Source organism: Temnothorax americanus, unplaced genomic scaffold (assembly GCF_048541705.1).
Source record: "Temnothorax americanus isolate GAGA-0224 unplaced genomic scaffold, ASM4854170v1 Scaffold10, whole genome shotgun sequence".
In the NCBI taxonomy this organism is placed as follows: domain Eukaryota; kingdom Metazoa; phylum Arthropoda; class Insecta; order Hymenoptera; family Formicidae; genus Temnothorax; species Temnothorax americanus.
This window is the reverse complement of record NW_027509231.1, coordinates 129,056-149,620: the sequence shown is the minus strand read 5'-3', so window position 1 is coordinate 149,620 and position 20,565 is coordinate 129,056. Positions and strand designations below refer to the sequence as shown.

At 33.5% G+C, this 20,565-nt stretch overlaps 2 protein-coding genes across 4 annotated transcripts; both read left to right on the top strand.

Moving 5' to 3' along the window:
- Positions 1-835: 835 nt before the first annotated feature.
- On the top strand, positions 836-15,370 carry LOC143901768 (superoxide dismutase [Cu-Zn]). 3 transcript variants are annotated; one of them, XM_077414317.1, is made up of 6 exons: positions 836-851; positions 1,241-1,705; positions 10,462-10,540; positions 11,060-11,272; positions 11,496-11,746; positions 14,349-15,370. In XM_077414317.1, exons 3-6 carry the CDS (start codon positions 10,475-10,477, stop codon positions 14,452-14,454), a joined length of 636 nt encoding a protein of 211 aa, XP_077270443.1. In that variant the 5' UTR covers positions 836-851; positions 1,241-1,705; positions 10,462-10,474; the 3' UTR covers positions 14,455-15,370. The 3 variants fall into 3 exon arrangements, with proteins under 3 accessions (XP_077270443.1, XP_077270434.1, XP_077270452.1); XM_077414308.1 differs by lacking the exons at positions 836-851; positions 1,241-1,705 and adding an exon at positions 6,578-6,738; XM_077414326.1 differs by lacking the exons at positions 836-851; positions 1,241-1,705; positions 14,349-15,370 and adding exons at positions 6,579-6,738; positions 12,927-13,427.
- Positions 15,371-17,063: 1,693 nt separating this feature from the next.
- Positions 17,064-20,524, top strand: LOC143900454 (CD63 antigen-like). Its single transcript, XM_077411828.1, has 5 exons — positions 17,064-17,224; positions 17,722-17,910; positions 18,356-18,523; positions 18,964-19,173; positions 19,446-20,524. Exons 1-5 carry the CDS (start codon positions 17,162-17,164, stop codon positions 19,506-19,508), a joined length of 693 nt encoding a protein of 230 aa, XP_077267954.1. The 5' UTR covers positions 17,064-17,161; the 3' UTR covers positions 19,509-20,524.
- Positions 20,525-20,565: the final 41 nt, after the last annotated feature.

The window sequence follows — 20,565 nt, the reverse complement described above, 5'->3', positions numbered from 1 at the left end:
GGCAGCAAAGCGTAAAGGTGCGTCGTAATTTCATGACGCCGACGTCTACGCCATTGCCACTTTACAGCGCAATGCCACAAGAGTGTGGAGTATGTCAATGAAAAGAGTCGCGGTATCGGAGCAACGGTTTGTCTTCACGTTTGATCGACAGGAATTATTGCGCAAGAGAACCTTGCCAATCATCCATCCCGTTCGTCATTGGTGATGTTTAGCTATCGTCGTTTGAATCGCTGATCTGTCAGTCGGATTTAACTCTCTCGCTAATTCGCGTCGAGTCTGCACCTACTCAGAGGAAAGCTTCGACTTTTTTTTTTTAAATAAATTGTTTTTAATACAAACTAGAAAAAAAATTCTTGGAAAATATTTTAATTGATCAGTCTCAATAGCATCTATTGAACATTTTTACAGAAAAAAATGACAGAGTAAGAATTAATTGTCATTATATCCGAAATGATATCGTTTTCAGTTTATAAAGTTTACTAGTGCGATTAAAGTGAAATTACCTCGTTTTCCCAACAGTGGGAATCTGAGCGAAGCGTTATAAAGCGACACAATTCGATCGGAGCATAGTTTATCTATAAACCATTGCACAAGGCCCGTGAAACCTTGGTGCTATAATGACTAATGTTCTAGAAGAGGGGAGATAGCACAAAGGTGTACGTTGTACGTGTGGTATGTACGTCGGTACACAAAACGTACATGTAGGTATGTACGAATGGTCTTCGTAAATGTTTAAGGAAGGCGAGCATCATAACTGTTTTTCATAGGTTTCAGTTTCTTCTGACCAGTGCTACTGTGAACGTTGTTACACTTTTCCCTGTTCGTTTAACTCGTTAATCAATCATTCATCAGTTGAGTGCATTTAAGATTTCATACTTCATATTTCGCGACATATTTCGCGCGTCGCTTATTGTAGCACACTTTAACTGAAATCTGTGGGAAAATTAAAAATGATTAAAAACTTTAAACGCATCGTTCTCTCTTGGATGACAGAAGAACAAGATTTTTTAGACTATTTAACTGAAAAAAATTACTTGATAGATGATTTATTTGTAATGTTTTTATTGGGTCTTTGAATCTTGAGAATTTGCGTTTGTTTTTCCGTTTTCCCGCAAGATAGATAAGAATGCGCGACTTGAATATTATCACTGGAGAAAAAGAAGGAGACATTTCAATTTCGTTTGTTGCCTTGTAAAAAGATAACATATGTATGTTTACTTATCGCGGGTCGTTTTTCCAGGCAGTTCGTCGGCAGACTGTGACCGGAAGGTTTCCGCGGAATATTTTTCGTGAGTAGCGAGTCGCCATTGCCAGAGAGAAGATCGAGAGAATCTATCAAGAAACCTGAGAGGGGATTCCTAAGAGGGGGTCGACGACCGATCGGGTACATGCGAGAGCGGCCCATCTCTGAAAAGGAACCGACATTAAAGTCGTTTAATCGCGATAACGGCGCCAGTGACGAGAGAACGACTCTCTTTTCTCGTCAGTCTTCTCGCGGCTCGCGTATCTGTCACGGACTTGATTCTCCAAGTTTCTCCGTTGTAAGACGCAGTCGATGCTTGACGCTTTAAGACGCATAATCTACGCGAGTGTGCGTCGATAACGTACGTCACACAGTGAAGCAATAGCGAGGAAAAGTAGTGTCGCGCTCGCAGCTGTTTGCGGTAGACGAGTCTTGGTCACGTGGAAGCAGAGTCTTCATAAGGTAAGGAAGAAAAGAATGCTCTTTCGTCGAATAATTTACGTTAAAGAAAGTTGAAACGATTGCGGATTATACAGTGTTTGCATATCGCGAATTAGAAAGGAAATTTAAAAAGAGAGCAGCAATTGAGAGAAGAGAAACGACATGCTCAGTAAATCTTACAATTATATATCAACTTTTTGAATTCTCATCATCTTTTTTACTCACTTATAGTAAAAATGATTCGACGCACAAAAAAAAAGAAAAAAAATTTGGAGTGAAAAAAAATTATCGATCGATGGTTAAACAAATTTTAATACAAAAGTTATTATGAATAAAATATGAATCATTGCAAATTGCTCTTTAAATTGGAGACGTATTTTTCTAAAAATAAATGTATTATTTGAAAAGATAACGTCTCTGACTCATTCGTAAAAAGGTTGACTCATGCTGTTTTAGTAATCACCCGTATAATTAGATCGCATAATTATACATACCTCGCGCACTTTTGAAATTTTCCGCAACAATTTCGAGCTCGATTATTTTCAGAGCAAGAGGCATTTGTTAACTTTGGCTTTAGGCTTGGTTATTTATACTTTTCGCGGATGTTCGCAAAGATATCGAGTACCTTGAGAACGAGAACGAGTATTAATTATTTACATTGCATTACATGGTGCACTCATATTTACACGTGTACTTTTATAGATATGCGACTTCAACGTTGCAATCGAATTAAACATTAATCACACGTCATTAATTTATCCTTCGAATTTAATTTAAAATTGTAATATCAGTAACGACAAACTGTTTGCGGTTTTCCTTATAATGGCTAATTAACAATAAGTTAATGAAGCGAGGAATAAAGAATATGAGCGCGCAAGAAAAACGGAATAAAAAAGCACCGCACTTTTTTGTCTCACCTTTTTCTACATTTGCAATGCAATCAGTAAATACATCTGCATTTTTAATCTATTAATTAATATTTAATTAGTATTTTTCCATATATAATTTAAATTGTTTTGAATGATACTTTAACATTCACGTTAAATCTTATCATTGTTTTTCATTGGGTGTTGACAGCTATACTTTCAGTATATCGCATTTCTCAGTACTTTATTCGATTATGTGTATTTGCCGTATATTGGATTTACGAGGGTAAAATAAGTCTCGTGTTAGAGAATACAATATCAGGTAAACATATATGCAAAAGCACGATTATTACGATGACTTATTTATTATGTGAAACACTCATTGTTAGGCGGCATTGTGCATTCGTTGTACTGTAATACGATCGTTCCACTGATAAAAAGAGGCTTCATGCGTTTTAATAGAACGTTACGTACACCAAATTTAATATTTTTTAAAACGTATCGCGAATGAGATTTCCGCCCAGAAATTTTTTGCAGTAGTTTTTAGTCTCATAATCAATTTTTTTGTTGCAATAATATAATATAAATGTAATATTATTACTCTTGCATTTTCAGTAATTGAAATATTTTGACAATTTTTAAATAATCTGAACCATCTGTACAAGAAATTACATTATAATTTCTTACCCGAAATATTTTAAACACGTTTTTACTCGTGTGTTTTTATAATATGTATAAATTTAAAAGATTCTAAAAATCAGAATATAACTGTAGGGATTCTCTGTTACGGCTGTTAAACGAGATGTCAAAAATTCTTCAGCAGAAAATTTCACTCACCAGCCGTGCCGTGGAATAAAAATCATATCATAATCTTTTCGCGTCGAGAACGGGCTTTCCCTTTTCTTCTTATTTTTTGATCTACAACGTGTCTAGCGCTGTTCCTGTGAGCGACAGCCACATTAACATTCGACGTCGACGTCGACGTTTTACGAAGTTGCATGTCTTTTTATTTTCCGACATATCACGTCGGCCAGTGTGAATATCTTTGCGCTCGCGCTACACTATTTCCGAGATAAAACTAGTTGTAATTGTTGAACGATTGCGTTCAACGATGAATAAGCTTTCGCAATTTCTGATCAATTTCTCAGGCATTATATTACATCAATCATAATACCTCAAGGATAAGTTGCCTATAATTGCGCGAGTATTAATTACAACTTTTAGTAAAAATATGTAATAAGGCATAAAAACACATAATTAAAAGATATATCAAAGGATATTTTTCAAGTGTGATTTTATATGTATATATATACTATATATATATATATAAAATCACACTTGAAAAATATTCTTTGATATATCTTTTAATTATGTGTTTTTATGCCTTATTACATATTTTTACTAAAAGTTGTAATTAACATGGCAAAACTTCTGTCGCGCATGAATGAAACATCGATATTTCATTCCCTTGCAGCTCGGTTTAATATGAAATCCAGACAGAGCGAGCGACATTTCCCGATTTGTACGTTGCGAAAGCACCATTAATTAAATTTTCTGTCTATATACACATTCGGTCGGAAATAATAATTACAAAGTCCCAATTGTGCAAAACGTTACTGCGTAGCTCGACTGTCAATCAGAGCTCTACAAATGCAATATCCGGTTTCCTTTATAAAGAGAATCCAGGCACACAAAGGAGACCAATCCGAAGCACAATTATCCCCACTTCGTTGAGATGCGCTATAAACGTCCATCAATCTTGTTCGATTCACTTAAAATACACCTTGATTGCTCGGACTTTTGCCGACGCGATAACAATAAAAACTGGCGCTCTTAATTCGAACTCATGATAATTCTCTCCTAAATCGATCGATCTTCAATAGCGCAAGATTCTTCTCAAAATACGATTAAAAAATTTGACAAATATAATTCATAAATAATTTTTAAAAGCTATGGTAAAAGATCGCTTGACATCTAGACGAGATATTGAAAAACAGAATTGCCGTCAAAATTTTCCAGACATATCTCTGCTGGAAACCTTTTTACTTTAAGATGTCCATTATTTTATAAAATATTGTAATAATTTTTAGCACAATACTAATAGTAATTATGTACTTCGACAAAATTTTTGTTATTGAGAAATTAAACTTACAAGTATTAGTTACTTATATTCTGTCGAAAAGTTTAATATTTATGTTTCTCATTACAAAAACAATGTGAAATAAGTTTCTATAAAACAGCAAAAACATGAAAAACATATGTTTATAAAACTATGGCAAGAAATTTCACTCGCATAAGTCCCGTTTGATATTTCACGTTGAAAAATTCGTGAAATGCAAAATGCAATTTGTAGAACGGGGATAAGTTTTAAAAAATAACAGTGTAAACAAATTATTTCCTAAGTGGTTTGATTATATCACAACACTGTTATATTAATTATGACGACGAAGATATTGCGAGGAGTTGTGATATCAGCTATAGTAGGTTTCCAGACAAGAAGAGACGCAACAACAAATTATTTCTGATAATAATCATGCGAGTCACACTTTTATTTCTAGCATGATAATTACGATAAAAATGAACGTTACGTAGCTTACGTATCAGTTTTGAATTCACCTCACTCGAACATCAATGATAGACGCGACTATGGTGAGATATACGCGTTTTTATTATTTCGTGTCTTAATTTCGTAAAGTAGAGCGTTAGCCGAACGACCATGACATACGTATATGAATCATATGTCCTATTATCCATATTCAGTAGTTAATTGTAAGATGAAAAAAAAACTTTAAATGCGATAATGCGCAAAGGAGAGTGCAAAAAAAACAACTTTACATCGTTAATTCAAATAAGAAAACACTGTTAAAAAAGCTCTTTCGTTTTTATTTGTGCAAGATTCCGAGAACATTTTATCTCTCTCGCTCGTAAAATGATTGTGTTTAGATTAGCGGAATGTTACAAGTGCGTTACTACTACTCCTTAAAAAGTACAATGTAAAAGTACAATTGTTTTCTTCTTCATCCGCTTTGTCTATTATAGATTTTCAATACTTATAAAAATAATATTATAATGGTCAATAGAAAACTACTGCAACCCCGATATTTTAAAAATATTAGTAACAGAAAAACAATGTTAAAATAAAGTCTACAATCCCGAAATATTTTATAATCGCGTTTTATATACAGACAATATTTATTGCGCGTAATAAATAAAACGTCCGCTCATTGCCGAGCTTGACAGATCGATTTTACGTGCGAAAACGGCAGGTTTAATGTTCGGTGATTTCCTTACGAGTGTTAATATATTGCTAATAATGCTAATTTCACTCTCACGACGACGACAAGTTTCGTGTAAGTTCGTCAGTGACATACTTACTGTGGCTGGTTACTTGAACAGATCCGAGAGCTCCGTTCGTGAATATCTAACATCCTTTTCTCTATTATCCTATTAATCTAAATGGCACGTATGTTGTGTGGCGCATTGCTGGCTTCCTCGTAACAGTCAGCTCTAATCAAAACTAAGCTGCTAACACCCAAGTCAATAAACACATCCGAATAATGTACGTCACGGATTTGCGCGATTATTAATTAAGCAACCACGTGTGCCATTCCTGAATATAATACATATGGAAGTTCCCATTTTTCTCTTATTCCTATATCTTTTATAATAAAATACGAAACTGCCGTGATAATCATCTCGAAAATATTTTCTGACACAATGATTAATATTTCATACATTTCGACCTTTATCGGGCATTGTCAGACAGTGTCGATCATCTTATATTTATCTTTTATTTTTTTATTTTACAGCAATTTGTAACAGTATTTTGCTGCTCTCTATCTGGATTCGAGCTGATAATTATGTCGTTGCAGAATTATCATTGTTTAACAATATCTTCAATTATGCAATCATTTGATTGGCTGAATTGTGCGAAAGAAGCCGGGCACGAGACCCGGCGGAGGGTCCAGAATCTTCCGTTATCTTCGACGGTCATCCGGTCGCCGGTGTCGTCGGTGCACGATCATTTACAAGATACTTGTTCGCGACTGATTTGTCTACCTCGTGGGTGGGGGGATTCGCATGGGGGTACCGTGCCAATATAAGCGGAACATGGGCCCAGCATCCGCAGTCAGCCAGTCAGTCATTAATCGGTCATTCAGTGCCCAGTAAAATAGTGCCCGCTCGCCGGTAGGTTCCTTTCACTTTTCGTGGCATGCTCCTTTTCCGGCCGATCGTGTTATCGCGCTTCGAAACTCCATGCCGCGACAGATGCACCGTTGCGCAATCCAATTTATCACGTGAACGTGAGGCGAATCGTCACGTAATATTCTTTTGGTTTCGAACAAATTGCAATTTTATCTCCTTCCCGAGTTTATCTCGCGACTGGCCTCGCAAGTTTTCAAAATTTTATGCGTGTGCATGCTAATCATGCAGCTAAATCACTCGGTCCTCGATTCGACATTCGTTTTTCATTTCTGTCTTTCACACGAAATTTTGCAAGTCCAATTCGAGCTGTAGCTATTATCGTAATATCGATAAAGCGAATCGATATTACATATGGTTACGTGGAATTTACTTGAAAGGCGCGATGCATAAATAATCTCAATGTCGGTGAAGGATTTTTTCGGAAATTACGGTTGTATCTGTATTCGCTATAGAAGGTCGAGCTACTAAATATAACGTGTTGTTGTGGAAATGCAAAACTACAGCCACTATAACTATAAAGCCACGCATATCTGACAGAAATATGGTTCGTGAGAATAACACGTTAATCCATAACGTCGATATCTATGCACGCGATGTAGATACGCTAATGTTAAATTCAGTAATTACGTGGTCAATTGCACCATTTATTGGAGTTTAATGTTCGAAAGAGATAACGGTCCAGCTTAAATTAAATCTTTATGAGCTTTTAATTAGCTGTAACATTTTTCATTAACGGAAATTTTTCGATTAATCATGGAAAAAAGAAAAATATATCAATATATTCTTTGAAAATCTTCTCTAAATGTTCTGTAAATCTGCACATTACCATTTCCTTGACCATTTCTTTATCGCATTTCTCTATTAATGATATAAAAATTATAAAAAATATGTAATGATATTTATAAAATATTATAAAAATTATAATGTAAAAGAATGAATACACTACTTTCAGATTCCTGAAAGTAAATTCCCATTATATTAATTTATTTGGAATTGTTTCGAATCAAGGGCTAATATTTTATTCTCAACCCTTTTTATTTTTTAAATTGCAAGCTTATCCTCTTAAACCTCTGCTAGATTGTATATATTTAATACCGTCCGGAAATTGTGTGTGTGTGTGTGTGTGTGTGTGTGTGTGTGTGTGTGTGTGTGTGTGTGTGTGTGTGTGTGTGTGTGCTACTTGCGCTGTAAAGTCTTTTCAACTTATTACGTTTAATTCTGGGAAATGTGGGAATGTAACAAGACGTTCGCATAAGTTCTGATTAATCTAACACAATATAGAAACAGCCGATGGATACGTCGTGTCGGAGTATGCATGACGTGTAAAGCCGGTCCCATGATGGAAATAGAAATACATCGCTGTGTGCATGTACTAATGTACTCGCTTGGTGTCCGCGAAACGCGCCATCAATTCGCGCGGTGCTTACGTTAAAACGCATGAATAACACTGATCGATGAAGTCGCGCAGGTGTTGTGAACGAACACCTTTCGTCGTGAATCGATATTTCCTTGGAAGCTCTTCGCTCCACGTTTCCCGAGTTCACGGTGCTTTTGCCCACCTCTCGCGGTATCTGGTCACGAAAGAAATTCTGCGACACGTATTATTGAATTGACTCGCACTCGCACCGGACTGAGCTGTTACTCCTTGGACCGTGAACTTTCCGGCTGGCGTTTGCACGCACACATTTCGCAAAGCGCCAGCAAATCGGAATCATCATAATTTTTGTAGTAATAATATATACGAGATAAATAATCAATTTTTTATAATATTGCAATAATTATAGCGATCATTTCGAAACAATAACAACTAAGAAAGTAATACATCTCGAAATTGATATTAGGAAATCTATTCTGCTTTGTGAAATGCTCTCGAGAGGCAAAGTACCAGAAGCGTCTTATGCTAATATAATATTAATAAGAACCTTTCCAATAAATATATATACTTATATCGAAGTGAAGAAAGGTGAAGTAATGAGAAAGGTGAAGTACGTAAAAGAAATACGATTAAAATGATAAAATACCCAGAATGTTTGTATTTTATAAAATGCGAGCAAAATAATGATGATAAGAAAAGTGTTCTTATTGAAGCCAATCACATCAAAAGTGACAAGAAAATCTCCAATAAACTTGCGCTCGTATTCTATAAAGACTGGGTGTGAAAAGAAATATGCAAATCGATAAACAACTTGAAACGTCAAGTATTTTATAATGTACTAACAAGGAAAGTTATATTTTCTTTGCAAAACAAAGTAAGAAAAAAAATGATAATTTCTGCTAATATAGATACAGATTTCATGAAAGCGGCATAAGATCAACAATAAAATAAATAGGGGTATGGGTAAGAAATATAAATATTCTCTATCAACGAGATAATAACAAGAAGGAAAGTTATATTGAAATTAAGTATATAGATAAAAACCTGGAATATATATATATATATATATATATATATATATATATATATATATATATATTCGATGAGACTCTGCGTCAGCCACACGATAATGTTGCCTTATAGCTTTACATAAGTTTACATAATTTTGTGGCTCTTGCATTTTGCGTAAGCTAATTATAATTAGTCACACGAAAATAATAAATTTCATAATGATTAATAATTATCCCGAATAATATGCGATGACGTTACGCTCTATCTCATTATAATGTTATTAATGTCTGGATAAAAAATAATGCAAATCTGAGATATTCAACTTAATATTTAACTTGGCATGGGCGTATAATTTGTAGAATTTCTTAAAATTACATAATCTTTTTAATTAACCTCGAGCACACGTACCAAGAAACTCACGTATGACATCAGAACGTAGTTCGTGCGTATCACGAAGGTCATCTAACAGCTTCGACTAATAATAAAAAATAGATTGTACATATGTGTGCATCTGACATACGTGTAATAGGGGGAAATAAATAATAGTTCGCTAATTTTATATGATTTGACCGATCGTAATATTCCTCAATAATATAAAGTGATGCGAAAGTAAATTTGCCCTCACCTGGTCAACACACTCATTTTCATTTACCTACGTTACTTTTTGTAGGAATTATGCCACGTGTTCCTAAATCGCGCGACGGCCACGCTTCGAAAACTGCGTCGCACGGATTATCGATTACTATCCTTTACGTGCGAGGCTACTGTTAATATTAATCGGTTTATCTGACCGGCCTCTAGATCGATTAAATTATATTTCTGTACGTGAGGCACGCGCAAATGGATCTCAATCCATAGTCGGAAATTGCCAATCTTTTCTTAATGGATATTTCATAATCAGTTATTTGGTTACCTGAATACAATTTTTGAGATTGTTTGAGCATCTATATATGTTCTTTTATAAACTGTAAATCGTGTATTCGCCATAACGAAATGCTGAATTTTTCATTAAAATTATATATTTGTTATAAGAAAATATACGCTTCATGAAGGCGATGTATAAAATATTGTAAACGTACTTTTTTTTAGAGTGTATATTCATATCTCTTATACTGTTTTATGCTGACAATAAGGAAGTATTTTTCTACTACAAAGTTTCAAGTTATTATTGCAACATTTAGCAGTAATTGTGACGTTTTAAAAGATAACGACAATATCAGATAAAATGTATAAAAAACAAGAGCAAAAGATAGCAAAAAGATATTATGTACGTTATATTGATATGTCATATTAGTTTTCTGTTATTATTATATTTACAGCCCAATACGCACGATGAGTCGAATGGTTGTGTTACTATTTGCAGCTGTAATAGCTGTTACAGCTACACAGGCAGAAGAGGTATGTAATACGATAATCCGAATATTGCATGTATTAATCCATTTCCGCAATAGTAAATAAACTATCAATCGATTTTCCAATGCATTATAATGTATATTATAATGTATACGTGACATTCATAGAAATTGTAATATAATGAGTGAATTGCAGAATATCTAGTGCGCTCTTAAAGTCAAAAATTTCATTTACAAATCCATTAACCAAATTAAAATTGTCATAAAAAGAAGATGTTTTAAAAGTTGTAATTGACGTTATTGGGACAAGCGGGAGAATATATGTAACTTTTTTTTTCGTTTCCTTACTTCAACAGAGTTTTCGTTCAATTTTTAATTTTTAGAATATTTAACATAAAAAAATCAAAGATATGAAAAGATTTAAATTTCTGACAAAATAATGTCCAATAATTTTTTTCTTAAAAAAATTTTGCTTCGATTAAAACTGTACTATTTTTCGAAAGCACTATATTATAAGCTGTTATTTTTTGTAATTATACTGATCGTATCGAATCGACTCGATTAGGAATTGATAGCGGTTGTTCGCCTGACATCATTTTCCTCCGTGAGAAATGTCACGGGTAATTTGAAGATCGTTCAGACTCCTCTGGATGGACCTGTTACTATCACCGGCAAGATCTATGGACTCACAGAGGGACTACACGGTTTCCACGTGCACGAGAAGGGAGATTTGAGCACGGGTTGCACATCTGCGGGAGCGCACTTCAACCCTGAGAATGTGAGCTCCCACAGTAATCGATTCCTTTTAATTACTATATGGATAATAATTAATTTATAATTAACTATATATTACTATATATATTACTACTCCTTCTTTGATAAAATTCTATCTCTCGTCTATTGTATTTTATGATAAAGACTATTAATGTTCTTTGGCTTTTCTGCCTTATGACAGTCTTTCATTGACTTACTTTTTCGGCTATATACTATTAACTCGTTAGGTCACTCACGGCGCCCCGGAAGATACTGTCCGACATGTCGGCGATCTAGGAAATATCCAGGCCAATTCTGCGGGAGAAGCGACAATAAATATCACTGACAACATTATCTCGCTGAGAGGATCGAACAGCATCCTGGGACGGTCTATAGTTGTACACTCCGGCGAGGACGATCTTGGCAAAGGAAATAACTCTCTCTCTTCGACAACCGGAAATTCTGGCGATCGTTGGGCCTGTGGTGTCGTTGGCATCGAGTAGGTTATCGCTTTATAAATATATGTTTTTCTCATTGTTTACGCCTTGCGATATCAATTTTTCATATGATTTTCAGTATTCACGTGTTTCTATATTCACAGGACATAAAACTTGTAGTTTTCTTCATATAACGTCTATCATTCATAATGCAATTATTTTCAGATTTCCGGTAAAAAGATATAGGATAAGATTCTTTACTTTTATTTGCTTGTTGCTTATTTGTCGCTAAATGTTCACGTACGTCCTAACTTTGTCGTGTAAGCGTAGTAGGTAGATGTTAGACAAAATTATTACAACTACCAATAAAAAATATATTTATTTAGTGTAGTAAACGATCTTCTAATGCCGTTTATAAAATCGCTCATATATTTATAACCTTTCGAAAGGGGCACCCCCTGGCAGTATATAAGCAGTGGCGCGCGGTCTATGGGACTGCAAATATATATATAGCAAAAAGTAAAATAAAAATTTTATTTTCTAATTTTTTATTTTTAAAGAAAGATATCTTAACTTTGTAAAATAATAAAGAATACTCAAGTTTCCATATTTTAATAGTATTTTTGATCAATTTTTTACAATAGCTCTTCTTTTAGCATTTTCTTATTTAGGAACAAAAATCAAATTTTTATAACAAAAAACACAAAAATATTTTTCTTTTTTTTTGCTATTACTAGTAACTACAATAAACATTTAAAATAGCAAAAATAATGAAATAGCACAAACACACACACACACACACACACACACACACACACAATCATACTAAAACATAAATTTTAGGATCCGTAAATATGCATGGCGTGAGCGTGAGGACTTATTTAACACCGCATGGTTAATGGGACGGTAATTGGAGAATACGTATATGCGATGCAACGGCGATGCATTGACGGTAGACTGACGAACTAGTCACCCCCGCCCCCGGGAATACAAAAGGTCTTAAAGAATGAGATATTTTAATAACAAAATTACAAAAGAAAAATCATTGGTGCGGTCGCACAGACCGCGCGCCACTTCCGAAAGGATAATGTTAATATAATTATACCTACATAATGTAATACCTCTTTTATATTATTACATTATTATAATTATGATATTATAATATTATTTATATAATATCAATAATCCTCGCGTCTTTTCACAAGAAAACAGCAGCACTACATTGTATTCTGCACATTACAGAAAAATCTGAGGTACTTCCAAGGAAAATGTCAACGGTCAACGAAGGAGAAACAAAAAAAATCGATATCACTTTGTAGATTTGACTAGAAATTCACCTTGATTAGGATTGAACCAATATTGTTGAAGTGTTGCTTCCTATACGATTCTTCCTCTGCAAAACGCTTTGTGTCGTATTTACATTTTATGTGATTTGTAAAAGAATTTTGTCGTTTGTAATAAAAACTAAGAAATAGACGTAGAATTAGTAGGAACGACATGTGCCCTATGTAAATGTAATGTAATTTTCTCTCTGACTGTTGACTCGTAGCGTGTCTATCTTTTGTATATGTAAACTGATAACTGATGTTGATGATACTTTAACAATTTGTTTTGTTCCTCTATGTTTCCCTGATATATTCCTCCTTACATTTATTCTGTCCGATCGTTTTTTTGTGTTACACCCCATGAGGGAAATATAAATATTTTAAACAAAATATACATATGCTGTAAGCGCAATAAGAATGCTTCTCTATGAATTATTTCACGATCATGCACGTTTAGATTTAAACGATATGCGCGTATTATACACTTTCGCAGTTAAGAGGGCCGGTTAATCTCTGTTTTTCTCGGACTATGTTTCCACGCTAATAAAGTAGCACGGTGATAATATTTTGATAATTTTTTTACGAGCTTCCTCTATAAAATACAAATAAAGTCTGAAAAGTTAATATCACCGTTTTCCATAATAATTATTCAAAAGTAATATCAGGACGATCGTATAAGTGTCATAAATATCGCACCTTATATTAATCGCAAAAGTTGTTTATATTTTCTCTCTCTCTCTCTCTCTCTCTCTCTCTCTCTCTCTTTCAATGTATGATGAAAAATCACTATAAAAATATATTACCTATTATTAGAATTAAAATATAAATTTTTTCTAAAAAATTCTTTGATAAATCTCTATACGCATTATATTGTTTAGCACAGAGTCTAGTCGCATCGACATTTTTAATGTATTTTATGTGCTTACTTTTGTTGTATGTCGTCGCTGATATATTTGTTGTTTTAGTAACACCAATAAATATTAATGTTTTCAAGAATGCTTGCGATATTTGTTTGCTTCTGACTACCGCAACACAATCGCAATATGATTTATGTGTAATTTGGAATTCAGATTTATGCAACGCATCGAAATGTAGACTGGATTTCATTTAAATATACATAGATACAAATCTCAGGTCTCGGCGTATGTGCATATTATTGCATTTTGCACGTAATTAGATCCGTGGCAGGCGATGCACGCAACTCACATCACAAAACTGCGTTATTTTATTTATTTTTTGACTTCCGGAAATACCGGTAATAACGTCGGATACTTTACGTAATGTTGCACAATTCAATTACGAATGCAATTATCGATTTCTTCAATGTTGTTGCTTCTAGGTCGCCGCCGTACGCCAAGTGGAGTCATGGCTCATTTGTTACACCGAGCGTATCGACCCTTGTGATATTCTTCCTCATCGCCACTTATCAACATCTCAAGTTCTAACGATCCCGCGAGAGCTCCAAGTAATTTCGTGTCTTGTTCAAAGATAAGTAAATTGCATTTGCATTTTCATCTCGAACTGACGAACAACGAGAGCTGTGACCATCGATTATTCGTCAACATTATTAGCAGTCGACAAAATTTTAATCAGTTATAGAGCATCGCGGAGTAGCGTTATGTTATGTTAGCGATCGTTATTTTGATGTAAATGTTTGACTTACCGGCCGATTACTATAAATCTCATTGGAATAAACTGACGACTGGACGACTCGTCAGTGACGAGTAGTTCGATTTTAATTATATTTACAATGTACGAGTATCTGTAAAACGTCAAACTATCTGCTCAGATTAATACTGATTAAAAGATCAGTTTAACTTAAATAACGATACAACGAAAATTTTCATACTTATATACTTATATATTTATATATTGTGCAATATTTTAATATTATTTAGAAATACTTAATTCACCATAAGTCTGAATGAAAAATAATTTGTTTAAAACGCGTCTTATGTGCGTCAAATATATATCTATATATTGTGAATTACATATTACAATTTGCAATATATATTGCATCTACTTAATTAGTTAATTAAGAATTACATCCAATATGATTGGTCAACTTGTATAAGTGTTGTTTACGATAGTCAGTTTCATTATGTGTATCCTTAATATAGTATGATGCTACGATTTCTTTGTATTCGTAACGCGCACTTTTGCCAGGGTAAGCCTAGGCTAGTATACCAGCTATATTTTCGTTTACAATTATATTCTTCAATTTTTAAAATGCAGACACATTAATTAATTAAATCACAAATGTTTTTCTGTGTACAACTTTTTTCAATTGATGTTTCTTTATTGTGAACGCTTATATAACAAAGTTATATTTGTTGAAATAAAATTCTTGGTTAATGTAAAGATCATCTTGTTTTCTGTTATTACGATTTGCCTCAAACCTAATTGTAAAATTGTTTAATACTAAATTATTAAGTCACTATTTATTAGTATCATTATTAACGTACTTTATAGACTTTATTGCGTAAATACCGAGCGAATACGGAGTACACGACGAGCAGAGTAGAAAAGATGTTTCAGTCGTGCAGCACTGAACTTTAAATCGTGGCGTGTTATCATTATGCACGTAGCATTACGTGCAGGTGCAGCCACCAGTGGAATGAGGGCGATAACTATATTTACCATGTTCTCATTAACCCATATACACGTATCCATAGCACGGCACGAAATGGCGAATTTGCGCGAATCCCAACTGCATGCGAGAAACGAACCGCTCGAATTTTTCTAGAAGTTGATACTGAAGAAACGTACTACGCAAATGCTTATCGAGCGGATCGAATCGCGAAAACGAAAACTCGTCGGCTTGCTTGTAAAGTTGCCTGTGACCCACTTTGTACGTTCTACCGGACATATGTAAATAATGTGACATTATTGAACTGCGAGCGGCAATCGTTTAACGCGATGCTCACGCGCGGTTTGCCTGATCTTCGATAAAATTATGGCGGATTGCGTTCGTCCATCGAGAACGCTTCGCTCGCAATGCAGTGTGAAATAATGCATTTGGAGTAATGCAATTGAAGTGTTCAATGGAATAACATTTTACCATTCCATAAATTGAATGAGATGATACTGCATATGCAGTATCATCATTTGTATGAAAAAAATAACATAAAATTTTGTGATTAAATGAGATAAATACAAAAAAAAAGAGAATATATAAAATAAATAAAAAATATAAATTTTTTGTTAATAAATTAATAAATCTTACAAGCAATGTTAATGTTAAATGTTTCTTTGGGCAGTAAAAACTGCCTTTGATAATCAATTGCGTAACATAGCCAAATATTAAAAACATCAATTTTTGAAAATAATGTTATTGCTTTAAATTATCCAATACTAGCACCTTTTGTTAATCTAAAATCTCAAAAAATGAATCCTTTATTACGTCTACGCCCAAAGAAGTTTAATAAAAAAAGCTACCAATATTTAATTAGTTTAGTCACAAATATGGAGACTCAACAGGGGCAATTAACGCCTTCTTAACCTGCAAAGTTCATCTGATTGCCATAAAATCAAGTCCGCTGAAGAAATTTTCTCGTATAGATTAATTTCTAGAATTGCAGTTAATTTCGAGCAAATTTGAAGATGTTATGATGGGAACGAATAAATTGAGTGGTACCAGACTGATGGTCTCAGCTAGTTATAAATAAAAGAGAACACCGCAATTCAAAGCTGAGAGTGGTTTGACCGTAGGACGCTTTTGACAAGGAAAGTTACGTTCGTAAACACTGCATTGTATCATTGGTGTATTTTTTAAGACTTCTAAGAATTCGCTTGGGTTGACGGCGGAGAACAAGTGACTATGGTTACCATCGACGGCCATCCAAACGGCCAGAACGCTGACCAATAACGAATCTCTAACGCAGGACTTCGACCTGGAAACTATATTCCCGCCTGACTACCTTCGTGCCGGCGCCGGCGGCCTCGAGGCCGAGGATTTCGATCGAAACCTTCCCTGTAGGCTCAAACAAGAGCGCACCACCTAAATCGCTCCCATTGAGCGTACGGCCGTCGCACGAAACACAAGCCGATTGACTATGTGTCTGACTTTTTAAGTCCCCGCAAATTGTCGTTTCGGAGTAATAAAATCAAAGTAATAAAGTTTAATCAATTTTAACGATAGATAGATACATCATGGAGTCCTGCGGAATGAACGTCATCAAATACATCCTTTTCATCTTTAATATGATTTTCGCGGTGAGTAAACCGAATTGGAAGCGATAATGGTTTTGAGAAAATAGTATTGGCGGCAAGTGTGTTTCTAAAGTGATTCAAATAATAAATATCTTTTTTTTATTCTTTACGTTTTAATTTTTCTGAGGTTTTGCGGACATACCCAGTTTTTATGGATTTTTCTGAGGATATCCAAGATACTTTCAGATACAAAAGTGACGCGCAAAAAGATTCGGTTATTTGTGAAACGTGTTTTTTAAATTATAGTATAATTTTCTGGAAGATTGCACTTTACTTAATATAATTTATTTCTTCCTTTTTTAATCAATTAATAAAAACTATTTTCGTAAAATATTTATTTAAAAATGTGCTTTTATAAATATGCGTATATGTAATATAAGTTTCTATTTAATTTTAATTCTACTCGTTTTATTTTTACTCTTGGACAAATCAAGATAGTGCGAAGGACAATTTAGAGGGCGAAGAAAAATACGTACAATTGCTAAAATTGATTTTTCCAGATATCTGGCATAGGTATTATTGTGGCCGGGGCGTTGGTGTTGGCCGATGTCGGCGAATTTAATCACTTCGTGGAAAGCAGGATAATGGCACCGCCTATAGTGCTCATAGTTGCAGGATCTATCGTTTTCATCATAGCTTTTCTGGGATGTTACGGAGCAATAAAGGAGCATTACAACATGTTGATTGCGGTAAGTTAAGAAATCAACAGAATAATTAAACAGTTTGAGTACAAAATTTAATTTATGCTAAATATTTATCGAAATAATAGAAATAATTAAAAGTTCAATTTTTTTATGGAAATATAAACCGTCCGTTTATCTATGAAAGTTTGCTTTCCTCAGAATCTATTCCAAAATTCTGACATTGACTTTAATAACAAAATCTTGGATTATTTTATGTACTTGAATTTATCTAAAATAAAATTTTCGAAGAGCCTAAGTAAAATTAAAGATCGAAAAGGTTTCCGAACATATTTAATATCAAATATCAAACTGTACATGTGTGATTTCAAACATCTATCTTCATTTCGTTCTGTTTTAAATACATCTTTTTTACGATAAAATAAATAAATAATTATAAATTACAATTAAATGCAATTTTTAATTAATTATATTAATATTGAAAATAATTTAGTTTGCGGCCGCATTGTTAATAATCTTCGTGATCGAGCTTGCGGTGGGCATAGCGGCGGCAGTGTTTAAAAATGATTTTAGCATGGCGATGAAGAGTACCCTGAAGGAATCGATGAAGAACTATACGACGGAAGTCGACAAGCAAGCTTGGGATAACGTGCAAAAAAAGGTCAGTATACTGAATCTGGAGCGCAACATAGTAATGGATTTGTCGATACAAAAGTGAGGTGATGAAATAGTATAGCTTCCGTCCTATTAAGAAAACAATGATTTCTGTCACTTGAAAGTCATCGCGTGCAAATAGGCAATTAAAGTCATTTTAGTATTACAAGTGCATTGGCTACTCTAACATTGACTGTCGCATACAGTATACAGTTCTATATCTTAAATTACTTTATCCTACTTTAACACAAAGGTAGTTTCGTAAAATGTGTATTATATAATCAAATTAGCGTGATTAACTATTTTACCTTGCATTGGTGCCGAGAAAATCGACAAAAAAAAGAATTCATTATTGACTTATTTAAATTAAGCATTAAATTGTTTAATTTTTTACAAATTGGTTAAGTTTGATTAATACATTGATAATTTTATTTGTTCATGCAACAGCTACAATGTTGCGGCGTGGACGGTCCCAGAGATTGGGTTCAAACCCCTACTATTGGACAAATCCCGCCGTCCTGTTGCGCTGATGATATGCAAAAGATGTGTCAGATATCTAATGCATATAATGAAGGATGCTTCAGCAAGTTAGAAATGCGAGTTCAGAAAGGCGCCACAGTCATGATCGGTGTGGGTATCGGAATTGCTTTTGTGGAGGCGAGTAAAACTTACTTTACACAAGATATTTTAATTACATTACGTTAAGCCGGTGCCATGTCCGCACTTTACTTTATTCTATTGCGGTAAAGCTAAACAGGTTTTAAATAAAAACATATTATATAATAAGCAAAGATAAATAATAAGAGAAATAAACTTTAAGATTTAAGAATTATATAACTCTTCATTGTAACAAAAATGTAAATTGTATTTAAATTCGTTCATCAAGTTACTGTGGCAATATTTTAAAAAATGTTTTTTTTTTTTTACAGATTGCCGGTATAATCCTTGCTGTTTGCCTCTCTATGGCCATAAAAAGAGAAAGTGCTAAATGAAACGAAGTGTATTAATTTAATTTCATGCTATATCAGACTAAGCTGCAAAATTCGCTGTCTCGTCAAATTAAAAAATACATTAAAATTATTATCGGCTTAACGGTAACAGTGCTAAAAAATGTATATTTATCCTTTTAAAACATTTATTTTCGATCGTCAAGGAACGAGAGTCTCATTAACTAATTATTAACTTTATTTTATTTATTTAACATTGCGCATTGATTTTTCGCGATGTTTTTTACGCTAACCTCATAGCAGCACAATCACGGACCTAATTCAAGCTTAAATAATAATTATTCGATATTTATATTCATCATTTATATTTTATAATTACACCATGCTTCTGCTTTGTATTACGTAATTGAGTAGTATCTATTGTGGAAATTAGAAAGATATTTCCACAAAAAATATTATTAATATTAAAAAAATATTAATGCTCTCTCTTTTTAAATGTATATCAAAATGAGATAGTTTTACTTAAAAAATAATGTTCCTCAAAGTGTTAATTCATAATTATAGATAGATTATATCGTAACCAATCAAGAAACATAGAATCAAGAAAAGAATCAGAAAATCGAGAAACGTAGAACAATTATAAATATAATTGTAGTGTGTATATTGTGTCGGTATTTATAACATATTATAGCATATTAGTATAATATATATTATTATTCTATATATTATTGTATGTATTATTGATTGAATTAATTCGTTCCTATTAAAGGATCGATTTATTTGTGTGATTATGATTGTATAAATGTGTGCCTAGTGCAAATGTAGCTTGTATAACCGTATGTTTTTATATAGTATATACCTATTCCTACAACAAATATGTTATCTTCGGTACACTGACAGCTGTAAATTGTCATTTTCCTACATACAATAGTAGCTATAGACACTTCAATTCAACATATTTATTCTTCAGTTTGTCTATTAACGTATAACGTATTCGTATTAAATTTTCTATAAGTAAGACAAGTTTGTAAACCTTCTCCAAAAATAAATTATCTGATATACTTCGTGTATTTAAATGATATAAATCACAATTCTGCTATTT